Source organism: Oenanthe melanoleuca, chromosome 7, assembly GCF_029582105.1.
Source record: "Oenanthe melanoleuca isolate GR-GAL-2019-014 chromosome 7, OMel1.0, whole genome shotgun sequence".
Taxonomy (NCBI): Eukaryota; Metazoa; Chordata; class Aves; order Passeriformes; family Muscicapidae; genus Oenanthe; species Oenanthe melanoleuca.
Genome location: NC_079341.1, coordinates 26,341,737 through 26,354,444, shown reverse-complemented (window position 1 = coordinate 26,354,444; position 12,708 = coordinate 26,341,737). Strand labels below are relative to the sequence as shown.

At 44.2% G+C, this 12,708-nt stretch overlaps 2 protein-coding genes across 2 annotated transcripts in view; one reads left to right on the top strand and one right to left on the bottom strand.

Annotated features, from left to right (window-relative positions):
- Positions 1-9,076, bottom strand: part of SLC49A4 (solute carrier family 49 member 4) — a 62,646-nt gene extending 53,570 nt beyond the window's left edge. Inside the window, exon 1 of the mRNA XM_056496956.1 lies at positions 8,630-9,076. Coding sequence (XP_056352931.1) covers positions 8,630-8,966 — 337 coding nt within the window. The 5' untranslated portion in view covers positions 8,967-9,076. The remainder of the gene's footprint in view (positions 1-8,629) is intronic.
- The window catches only part of HSPBAP1 (HSPB1 associated protein 1), a 38,504-nt gene continuing 34,854 nt past the window's right edge, over positions 9,059-12,708 (top strand). The window contains exon 1 of the mRNA XM_056496955.1: positions 9,059-9,480. Coding sequence (XP_056352930.1) covers positions 9,444-9,480 — 37 coding nt within the window. The 5' untranslated portion in view covers positions 9,059-9,443. The remainder of the gene's footprint in view (positions 9,481-12,708) is intronic.

The following is a 12,708-nucleotide window of genomic DNA, read 5'->3' as shown; positions in this document are numbered from 1 at the left end:
AGAGATACCAGCCAGAGGGGCCACATCCTTTTCTACATCCCACTGGTGCCTCCATCACGAGGCCAGACATGCTTACCACCAAAGCCACACAGAAGGAACAGCCACGCTCCTGTGCGTCAGCAGCGCCCGGAGAGCCCCGCAGGCAGCAGGCGGCTGCGGCCCACCAGGGCAGGCAGGGCTGAAGGAAGGGCCAATTCACCCTCTGGCTAACAACAGAGTGCCAGGCAGAGTTCAGAGGTTTGGCTGTGAAGAGGCAGGACACCGCGATTTTGTTGGAAATAAGAAAAGGCAAAAAGGTCAATTGTGTCCCAAGAGATTACCAGCTCCTGGTTTCAAAAGCACTTCTCAAGACACATCACAAAAGCCATGCTGCTGACCTACACTGCTGTGCAGGCATCAGCCCCCTCCCCATTTGCTGCTGACTACCTCAGTCCCATTTCCTACTGCCCCTCCCAGTACCCATTTCCCTGTGCCTTCTACTCAACTCGTTCCTCCACCTTTCCCATTCCCAGCACTTCTTGCCCTCTGGCTCCAGATCTTATTTCTGCATCTGTGCCTCCCATACTTCACCCATTACCTTGCTCCACACTCTCTCCTTGTCTCCCTCTTCTCATCTATCCACAGGCTCTTCTAACTCCTTTGAGCTTCTTGCATCCAACCTCTCCTACTCCTCAACCACCAAGAGGAGTGGAGAACAGAGGAAAATAGGAGGACAAGATAGGCATATCCCAACACAGCTGAGGTAGGAAACAGAGAAGAAGCAGTCATATTAGAAAGAACTTGGGTCAAGAGAAGGTTATGAGTAGTAAAAACATGTGAGCATACAATAAGGAAGATATCAGTGCACAGCTGCCCTGGTATTACACCCTCTATAGTCAACTTCTAAAAGCTACTGTTGACAAAATATCTTCCTATCTGGATCCGTGTCCTGACCCAGTCCAGGGATGCTTCAGTGCTTTAACTCTGCTTGTGTTAGCAGCTGCATAAGAAAAGCAAGGAATCATACTTCACACAGGTAAATGATTTCCCTATTCATCAATTTCCCAACATCAAGGTGTATCAAGTTACATACAGAATCACAGAATTGTTAGAGTTGGAAGCGGCCTCTGGAGATCCTCTAGTCCAAACCCTGACAGTCACCTGGAGCAGGTTACACAGAAATGCATCCAAATGGATTTTCAGTGTCTCCACTGAGGAGACATGACTCCACGACTTCCCTGGGCAGCATTTTTCAGTGCTCTGCCACCCGCAACATAAAATTCTTTCTCATGTTGAGCTGGTTTTCCTTGTGTTTTAGTTTATGGCCATCACCCCATGCTCACTGTGCTTGTACGTGCAGTGTACCAAAGCCTAGGGGCATTATCCCCAGTTAACATGGCCATTACTACTGTCACATGAGCTATATGCAAATATAATTACTTTACTTTCCACCATGGAAAGGTTCTTTTAAATCAGTCATGCAGCTTCCTGATATGCTTCACTACATGGTGTTTAAACAGCTGTCCTCGTTCCCCTCCACATCTGCAAAGACCTGAGTGAAGAGTGCAAAGGGTACAGCAGCATAAAGAGAATGTATGGAAACACAGCAGCCATTAGCACTGGGGTGGGATCCACCCAACAGAAAGACCAAGCCCCAGCAGAGGACAGCTATCTACAACCTAGAATGATTCTTTTCAACTCAACCTGGCCCAGCAGGAGGTAAGGGAAGCACTACTAAGAATCAAGCTAGCATTGCTATGATGAACTGCAGCAGCATCATGTTAATACAACTCACCACTGGGTAATTAAACCACTCTGTGTTGCTAATCATTCTGTATCAAGTGGTCTTTTGCAGCATGCAAAGCACCCAAGGAGGGTGGGTCAATTAATTCTCTAAAGAGTCCTCAGTTCTAGAAGCACTTGCACAAATACACTGTGGACATTCATGTAGCCACAGTATATAAAATTAAGCAACAAAAGCAAAGTTTGGTTCAGTCTTTCTTTTTATTTTCTTCTGATGACATAGAGGAAAAGTATGTCTACACAAAAATGCACACCAGCGCTTATCAAAATAAATTTTGTAAAACCAAGCTGATCAAATACCTGCTCTAGTGGGATTTACCTACATTCAGTTAATTGCTTCTTTCATCTCTCCACATGAAAAGCAACACTTCGTCTCATTTCTTCCAAGATTTGTTAGTTTAGGAAAATTAATCCCTTTCACAGGGTTTCATATGTGTGGATCAGTATCACTTACAAGATAATGAAATATGCATCATTAAAAGCATGTGGTATCTGTCTACAGATGAGAGAGACAGACTGCAGTAAAGCAGGTATTTTCCTTCAAACTTCTTTTGTATCTGGTTAAAGTGCACCAACCACTTGCATTTTCACCAAATACATGCACCTTTCACTTCTTAGGAGTCGAGGCATTCTCCCCCTACTCCTTTCTTAGCTGAAGCCCTAAGTTCACATTTAACTTTCATTAAATCTGAAAGAGCTTCTTGCTGCTCTTGTTGGAGTTAAAACCTTTGCCACTTTTAAGAGACATAAAGGGCGTAATAGCCTGAGAAACTTTTAGGATCACCAAAGGACTTTGTCCACTATGGCAAACTGTAAAAAGAAGCAACTGCTCATCGGTGACCACCAAGCTCCCCATCCTGCCCCTGTCCCTTGAATATGACTCCATGAATTCCTGGAAATTTGGACAGTAAGTTATTCCACCTGATGGGAACTTGAGATAAGATAAAGGTGGTACTATTTTCCAATTATTTCTGACTAGGAAAACAAGCTGGGGGAGCACTGGTAATAAACATAAAGAATCCACACTGAAAGCCAACACAGCTACTGGGCTGAAAATCAGTTCTGGCTGGGTGCAGGAGGTGGAGGCCATAGCTGACCCATTTAAGAAGGGAAGCCCACCAACTTAAAAGAAGTGAAAGACTGAACATGGGACTAATTAGCATTGAAAGAGAGGGAATCATTTAACCAATAAAATAGAACTGCGTAGCCAAATGAGCACTGATTCCTTTGTTTGCCAAAATGTATAAATGGTGCAAGTCTGGAGTGACCTCGGGAGCTCCACCACTGAGAAGACAAGATGAGGACAAGATCTGGATCTGTGGGTGGTGATACCTTTCTGCTTAATCTGTCACTCCCTTTCTCCCTCTCTTCTTCACATTTCTATCTCTCTCTACCTCACAGTTACCATTAAATAAAATCCATACTATGGACTGGACATATGGTCTCATCTGCACTTTAATCTGGGCAAAGGCATCTCTCTAATAATCATAATTACTGGATCCTAACACCATAAATACTAAGTAGAATCAGTTGTTTATTATGAGACTACTCTCTAATCTCTGCATCACACTTTCCTTTCTTACTTGCTCCCTTGCCATTCTACTCACATTTTTGAATCTGTAAGTTTTCCCATGGGTATTTCTTGTAGGCTGTACTAATCTACCAAAGTTAGAATGCCTAAAAACTCCTTCTACTGTTGAAGTATGTAAATTCCTTTGGCTTGTTAAAGTCTTACAGCTTACACCAAGTCTTATCCCAGATGTTTTTAGCTAAGACTCACGCTTGAACTTACCACATGAATTATCAAATTGGTCATTTTGAAATACTGGGCACTCATCTTGCAGTCATGAATCTGAGATAAGAAAAGTCAGTTTCTGAGATCACGATAAAAAGGAGATGGAAACGCATTTATTTGCCAAAGATGAAAATTCTCAGACTTGCAAAGTTCACAAAGTCACCTCTTTTGTCCTTCTGTTAAGCACCTGTGACAAGACAGAACTATGAATACTTCCATCAAAACCTCCCATTTTTTTGTGAGTGCCACCATGGAAAGTACTTCACATAATCCATCGATATCAAACCCAAAGGCATTTCACAAACACCTCCTAGGCTAAAATCTTAGGAGAAAACAAATTCACTTGGAGTCACCTCCCTTCTGTCCCAGTGACCCTCTATGTGAAGTAGAGGTATCCAAAGGTCACCTGAAAGCAAAACCAGCACCAGCACACAGCACCAAGTGACAATCCCAAAACTCCAAATATGAAAGCTGCCATACACAATTATACATCATGTATAGCTTATTCTATATGGAGAACAGTTATTAAAACAGTTTTATATTAGTAAGGTCCAATTTAGTACTTGTACTCAATATTCATGACAATTTTGTCAGACTGCATTAAAGGATTTAATCTCAAAATTCCCAGGTGGAAGAGAAAGAACTATCAAATGTTTCAGAGAAGGAAACCACGATGCATGATTTAGGAGACAGCAATAAAATAAAGAGTTTGGTATTCAGGAAAAGAATAACTACTCTTACAAATAAAAACCTTCATGGTGTCAGTGGACAAGCCAATCTTGATTAAAACCAGAATCTGATTATTGAAATCTTCTCTCTACTTCATAATGTAATCACGAGAATAACATTGCCGTTTAAATTTAATTTCAGCAAAATAAAGTTACTTAGATTGTCTATGCAATCCACATAAGCATATATAATTTTATAAAAAAGGACCAAGAAATAGATTACATTCCACTTTTACAATATGTCTCATCTTCAACTTCAATATAAAACTGTTCACTGTATTCCAAAAATTAATGAAAAATATCACCATTCTATTCATTTTGTTTAATGTAAACTATCGTAAAATATTTCATTCTTCATTGCCTCTTCTTGCTTATATAGGAACATAATGAAGACTGACATACATTGCTTCTAGGTCTCATTTTGTAACTAGGAGCTTAATAAAACCCCCTTGGTGAACCAGATCCAGGGAAGTATGTAAGCTTTTGATTTCAAGTTACATATATAAACATCCTAACAGTCTGTGTGCTTGTATTTACAGTTCTCGGGAAATGAAACACTCAAGGCACAAAATGTACATAAACACTCAAGCACCATGTGACAAATTGTAGCTAATTTTAATCATGTAAACAACAAGGGTCCATCCAATAGCAAACTGAAATAATTTCCCATTTAATTTAAGTCTTATTAAATCTCTAAAGATAACTGGAATCTAAACAAGGACTCTCTAATCTTACTGCTAAAGAAAATGCACCATATAAGACACATGTAGCTCCATGGCACCCTCTATCTTTTCACCTTTCTTCATAACAAAGCCAACCTCGACAACACCTCTAATCCTATAAATAGAGAAGAGTTTTCAAACTCACTCAAAATGGCACATACTCCAAAATGACATGCAAATATAATTCCTGATTTTCAACATACACCCATCCCAGAACAGGCCTAAGAAACATGACAGATGCCACCACTGTCCTTATACAGCACCCAGCCAAGGGCTGGCACAAGTCTCCATTCAGCCAGAGGAAGTTGGGAGGCAGGAACGGGAACAGAGCTCATTCCCCAAAGAACTTTCAGCTGTGATATGTGAACTTCACTAGGCATCTGAAAATGTATTTTTAAGAAGGACAAGAGCTCAGGAAAAATACAAAACAGTTTTCAATTTACATACCTTACAGAGACAGGCTAAAACCAGGCTTCCTCCAGCGCCTCAGAGACCCTTTAAAACAGTGTTGAACACCCTTCAAAAAATGTCTTCTCTGAGTCTGCTCAGATCTTCAAGTAAGATATTCTTTGTGAAGCCTTGTGAAGACCATCACTATCTTCCTGATGAAAAATCACCCTAAACTTTTTAAAAAACATGATATCCCTATAGTTCCACAGGAACACAGGCTTAAGTCAACCAAGACTTTTTGCCACGCTGCTTCTGGTACGAAGACCCCTTTGGGTCATCCTCTGGGGAGGTGTACAGATGCCAGAAGTATTCCCTGGGGAACCAGAAGCAATACCATCTATACCCTTCCCACTATTCCTGACATTCCCCAGCTGCCTTGCCTGGGTTGGCTGCAACCAGGCTTTCAAAAAGAATCCAGAAGAGACTCTCAGCAGGCCAGCAGAAAAAAGATCACAAAGCCCAAAAAACCTTTTGAGGTTAGAAAGCCAAAAAAATTGTAATTCCTCCCTCCTAGAACCCTTCTGTACAGAACTGAAGAACAGAGCTTATTTAGCACACCTTTCACTAACAAAAAACCACTTCTGTTGTCTTTTCTCAGAGGGCCCCACATTTCTCTGAGAAACTATAATGGAACTGGATCACTGAACCCAAAAAATGCTTCTTGTAACATGCCCATTCACAAATATTTATTATTTAAACTTCCAGTTAGTAAAGAAGTGAAAAACATTTAAAAAAAGTGACCAAACCTTAACAACCAGTACTGAAACAAGGAGTAGGTGCACAAAATGCTCAACAGGTCTAGGACAAATGCAGATTTATGCTGTGAACTATGTGCTGTGAATGAACAACTAAAAACCAAAAAGACCAACACTTCTGAACTTCTTCTGAAACAATATAACACAAAACCAGACTTAAGTGACAGCAGGCAGCTACTTTTCAGTTAGATTTACCTCTGACTGTGAAGTATAGGACTATCTAACAGCACAATCTCTTCTCAGATTCTGACATGCCTCATTTACAGTGTCATACTTCTGATACTTGCCAGGTTTTACATGTTGACACTTCACAAATACATTTTCTCCTGACAGCTACTATACTAGCCAGCTCCAGTGACATGATTGAAGACAAAGAGTAAATGGTATAGCTTCTCCAAAGTAAACCCAGTGTAACAGCAAGCAAGTGAAATACTGCCCTTGTAAGATCAGATTCAACCAACTTTACAGCTTCAAAGAAGTAGAGTCAAGATCCTCCTGGAACATATGTACTCCAAAGAAGAGGTAACTCCCCACAACATGCCTCCAGTGGAAGTGTATCCCATGGCTGACTCAAGTCTCAGTAGCCCTCCTCTCTGCTCCATGATGAACCATCACTTCCAAAGTGAACAGCACCTCATTCTCTGCAGGAATCACCCAGACTCGGAAAGCAGCATGAAACAAGTATCAGGAAGCATTCAAGGCCCTCAGAAAATCTGCTGATCTGGAAAGAACTTGTTCCAGTGCCCACGTGCACCCCTTACACACACAGTCAAATGAGCAGAGATGCTCTGTTCGGGTCTGCCAACATTCTCTCAATAAGGAAAGCAACAGACCAAGAGCAAAGGGGTTGTTTGTCTGCACTTCCAATGAATGTGGGAATTTAAAAAAAACTAACAACCAACCAAAAACAAACAAATAAAAAACCCAAAAACCAACAAACAAAAGAACCCCAAAAAAACCTCCAAACCAATCAGTTAACAAAATGAGAACACCTGTATACATACTCTCACCAAAACAACCAATACGTTAAACCAAGAAATCCCTCAACTACACTACTAATCACAGTATAAAAGAACAAAATGCTAAAGTTTCTTTTCCCATTAATTACTTCAAAACTTTTCCAGCCTTATCTTGCACTCTTCAGAATCAACTTCACAGAAAATGTAGAAATAAAAATACAGACTCAGCTCCCTAAGCACAGGTTCACATTTACCTTTTTTTCCTTTGTGCCATGAGCAGTTCAGTCTTCACTGTACAAATCAAAATAACTTACTTTAATTTTAAGATAATTAAAAACACTATTATGTATCAGTCGAGACAGATATTGCCAACTTAAGCCTGAACTACCTGAGAGAAAACTGGATGTACAGCCACCATGGACTCATTTTGAGAATGTACTTTCAGCCCAGTAAATTTTATTCCCCCAGTGCCTCTTCAGTTTTAGGAAAAATAATTCCAATTTTGACACAGGCCTTCTCACATACAACTTCTCTCCCTGCCTGCTTTCACTTTCCCTTCCTCTTCCCCTTCCCTTCCCACAAATGAGCTATTAATTCCTAAATAAATGGAATAAGTAGCACTTAGGATCAGGAGCCACAAGGGTCCACTGGCGCCTATCTTCTGTTTAGAGGTCTGTTTAAACAGGAATTAAAAGAAATCCCTTCAGTGAATTTAGGCACAAAAGCTGAAATCTGACAACACAGGTACTTGACCTCTGTGGAATGGTCCCCTGGGTGACCACAGAGGAACCACACAGACTCTGGAGAAGCTCTCCAGAGACAAACACCATTTTCGTAAGTTTGCTACCAAGATGCAGCGGCCTGAACAAAAATTAAGAAACTCCTCCTTGTACACCTCTTCGAAACACTGAAACGCAACTTCTCTGTGTTCCCTGTCTTTGTATCTCCCTAGCACAATGTAAAGAAAACAACAAACTTCATGTCCAGCCTGCTTTTGAAAATGAAGAACTTTCAAGATGCAATGACCACCCCGAGCGATGACATTACTCGAAGCAAACATCAACGCGTGTTTGTTTCCCAGCTGGTACCCAGAAATCACGGCTATCTCCAGGTCAAACAGCCGGTCAGCAACGCCGGACTGGAGCACACTCCAGACCCACACCTCACCTGCGACGTCAGATGCCCTAATTCCGCTCAGCTTAAGTATCTTCCTTGTGAATGGACTTTGATGTGCCTTCGTTTGGGCACAGTACTGAAAACAGCAGTCAAGATGCCTTTTAAGTATTAGTCAACCCTTTTAAAGGCCGAGGCCACTGGGCCCGACTGTCCCCGGTCTGGCAGCGACACGGCCACGGCGGCCCCGCCGGGCCCGGGGAAGCCACAGGAGCGGGGCGGGGAGTCCCGAACCCCCGGCCCCGCCGCCCCCGGCCCCGCTCACCCTTCTTGTCCATGAGCCACATGAAGAAGAAGCAGGGCGCGAAGCCGATGGGCCCCCAGAAGACGAGCAGGGCGATGTCCCAGCCGCTGAAGCCGAAGGCCAGGCGGGCCGAGTTCTGGATAGGGCCCCAGGTGTTCCACACCAGGCCCTGCGCGAAGCCCAGCAGCGAGAACAGCAGCAGCACCAGCCACCGCCGCCCGTACACGCGGCCCGACAGCAGCGGCGGCAGCCGCCCCGCCGGGCCCCCCGCCGGCCCCCGCGGCTGCGGCCGCGGCTGCTGCGGCGGCGGCGGCAGGAGGGGCCGCCGCTCCTCCGCGCTGCTCCAGCCCAAGCCCATCTGCGGGGGCGCTGCCGGGGGCCCGCGGGGGAGGAGGGGACGGGGCCGGGGGAAGGGACACCCACACTTCAGCCCCCGAGCGCGGCAGCGCTGCCCCGGCCCGGCACTGCCGCATGCGCGGTCGGGGAGGGCCGGCGGCCGCCTCCTTCCTCCGCCGGCGAGGGGAGGAGGGAACCGGCGCCGCGGAGGAGAGCCGGGCCCGCCGCCCGCGGGAAGGGAGCCGCGCCGGCGGGCAGCGGGGGCGTGCGGGACGGGAAAGACAGCGGGCCGGCTCTCCGCGGGGAGCGGGGGAGAGGAGCCCGGGGCGGAGCGCGGCGGCCCGCAGGCACAGCCGCCCGAGAGTCACCGGCAGGGCCGCGGAGCTCCGGCCCTCACGCTCCGCCCGCCGCGGCTCCGGGCCGCGCTGCCCCTTCCGCCGCCCAAGGCGGTGCCGAACGAGGCCCGGCCGAGCCGCCCCGCAGGCAGAGCCGCCGGAGCATGGCCGGGGCGCAGAGCTGCCGTCCCCCCGTGCCGGGTAGGTGCCCCTCTCCGGGCCCCAGCGCGGCTCCAGGCCGGGCCGAGGGCGGGCATGAGGAGGGCGCAGCTGAAGCGGGGCCGTGGCCGGGCCCGCCGAGCCTCTCCATCAGCTGCTCCTCCCGCACGGCCTCTCGGCCCCCCGCCGCACTGTGGTACCCTCGCGACGGAGATGCTGCAGGAGGGCATCCCTCCGGTATCGGTCCTTTTAAAGGGAGAAGGAAATCGTGTTGCTTTGGTGGATACAAATCAACCATGGTCCGAATTGGGAGGGGAAAAAAATAGCAGGTTTCAGACGAAACATGCACTGAAACACATTTCAAAATAATTCGGGTGAATATATCATTATGTGGGCAATACTATGCTCATTAGTATTATCATTTAAATAGATTGAAGTATATATTCATTAGATTAGGTTATGTGTGAATTTATCCGTATATCAACCATCTGCACTTGTCATAAAATTAATGGCTCGTATGTTGCACAGTGCTTCATCTTCCCTGAAAAATGGGATATTTCAGTGTGGCTTGATTAGGCATTCTGTCACAAAGTCTGGAAGTTGGCTTGATAAAGGCCCGTGTAATTAGATGGGGAGAGCTGAACAGTGGCATCCCCACAGACTGGTTTTAGGTCCAGTGTCAGTGTCATAACTGGTGATGTGCTGGGCAGTGAACAGCTGAATTTCACACGTGGCCACCATCCCACAATTTTGCAGCCAAAACTACAGACTCCCATGAAATTCTTCTCAGGACATAACAGACATTGCATTTTGTTTAGTACAGGTAGCTCGGTTGCCTTGACTGAAAGGAAGTATATGCTGACTGAAATCAGCAGAACTATGATCAAAAGAAAATTTTGTCTACAAAATATCAGGAAATGCCCCAGGAGAAATAAAATTCACACACTTAAATAATAGGGGGGACATCCAGCAAAGTCAGTTGTACAGTGACAAAAGTACAGTAAAAACATAGGATGAGATCGGACTTGCTTGTGACTGATGTATATTCTGGTAGTGCTTTGGGGCTCCAAATAAGATTAATTCCCCATTTTACTAAATCTTTTTCATACATTACCACCTCAGCATAGCTTAGCCCAGGCCAAAATGTCTTTCAATATAAAAAGGGTATGTTACTACTATAATTTAAGTGATTTGCTGGCATTCATCCAGAGACAAAGTGCTGCTATTTGCAGAAGTAAACAATGTGAAAAAGTACTTCTCTCTTTGAACATTTTTCAATTAACTGTAGTAATTGTGGAGGTTTCATGGTTCTAGTGGCAGGAAACCCATGCAGAAATAAGGCACGGGGGACTTTGTGGTGTCATTTTAACTGCAAAACTTGTCTCATGCTTTGTATTATCTGCACGGTCAAATGAAAACTTGAATATGAGCAGGATAACTCTGATAACTTATCCAAGACACTTCATCTTATGATGGGTTTCAAGATATTTTGACTCTTTCATGTGTCAAGAAAGAAAGAAATTTCTGAGAAACAGCAACAAACTAAAGGGGCTGTTGAAATAGGCTCAAAAATATCTAGGTGTATTTATTATTGACTTAATGATGATTTAAATAATTTCTTTTAATAGCTTGATTTGAAATCTCTCCATCTTTTCGCAACCCATATGCGCATCTTTCAGTCATGGCCTGACCTTTTCTATTCCAGCTATTTAATTAACACAGTGTAATATTCTGTGTGAATTATTCTTGTTTGCAGGATATGGTATCGGTTAAATTTGTTAATGTAAAGGAGCAGTGTATTGTTGATAAACTGTTAGAAACCAAATTAGCTTTATCTTGCAGCTAGCTGATTGCATTATTTCACTCATGGGTATAATACTCCTCTGAAAATGCTAATTTCACTCTTTTCTCCGTGTGGTGACATTTTTACTGTTCTCATTACTGACATTTGTAATATTTGAGGTGGGGAAATTTTTCTTGCTTTAACCTCATTATAATGTAACTAAAGAGATTTGAATATTATCAGATGAAATGCACATATATTCGGGCAAGCAGAAAGGTTATTTTCTCTCCTGGCCCATAACTTTCATGTCTATAGCAGGTCTTGCATGGACAGAATGACACCTAGATCCAAAACTGTGATACAGATGCCCATGCAGGTACTAATTGCCTAAACACAATAGTGTGTCGTTTGGAAAGTGCTTCATTTCCAGCCTGCAAGCTCTGAGGTGGTTGTGTGACCATATTCATGCCTCTCTGCCCATGTCTGACCTGAAACATTCTGGAATTCATCTTAGGAGGAGTGGGTCGCCTGGAGCTCTGATAGACTAGTGGTGACAGACAAAAATTACATGGCTAAGGCTGTTTTTGCTTCCAAATGCTCTTCCCATCCCTGAGGCTGGCCTGGTGGATCTGTTTACAAGTTGGCACTTGCAGTGTGCTGATTTAAGATTAGGTTATTAATATAAACTGAGGCTTTGATGTGTTTGTTACAGCCTGGAGAATCTAGTTCAGCTAAAACCAATCTATCAGGTAATGGTTGTGCTCAGCAGTGCAGGAGAGCATCCCCCATGGCACCATCCCCAGTTCCTTGCACACTAGGAATTGCCATTTGCTCTTTCCTGTCATCATGGTTTTGACAGATTTGCTCTCCATGTGACATTCTTCAGAGAGATTCGATGAACTTCAGAGTCTACACCTCTCTCCCAACAGCTCCTAATGTCGTGTATACAAACAGCATTGTCCTTTCTTGTGTCAACTCGTACCTTGCAATGTGACAAGCAGCAAGTGATTGCATACCCTGTACAGGTTAGAAGCATTTTGGCATAAAATGGGCAGAACCCAAAATTAATTCAAAGATTGAAAAATGGTATTTAGCAGATTCTGAAAATTCTTTCCAGTATCTAAAAAAAGTTCTTTTACCAGGGATTTCCCTCAATTTCTAGACTTCAGCTGGAATTGTGACAGTGCAGTTTCTGAGCTGCCATAAACAACAGTGGTGTAGCAGGGAGCTGTAATGGGTGTGTTCTTTACATCCCATCTTGAAAAACACCTCTGAAGGTGAGCCTGTGAGGTGTGAGCAAATCCCGTTCTTCCTTCCTCAAGTTTTGACATCTTTTTCTTCTAGTTGCTCAGGAACAGGTTGGTTGAAATCTGCCCTGTCTTGGGCTTGGTTTGGGCACCTTCCAAATCTGTGTATTCATTCAGCATATTTTCTTGCCTTTCTTCTTTATTGAGAATTATGTAAACTCCAGCTCTAACATCATACGA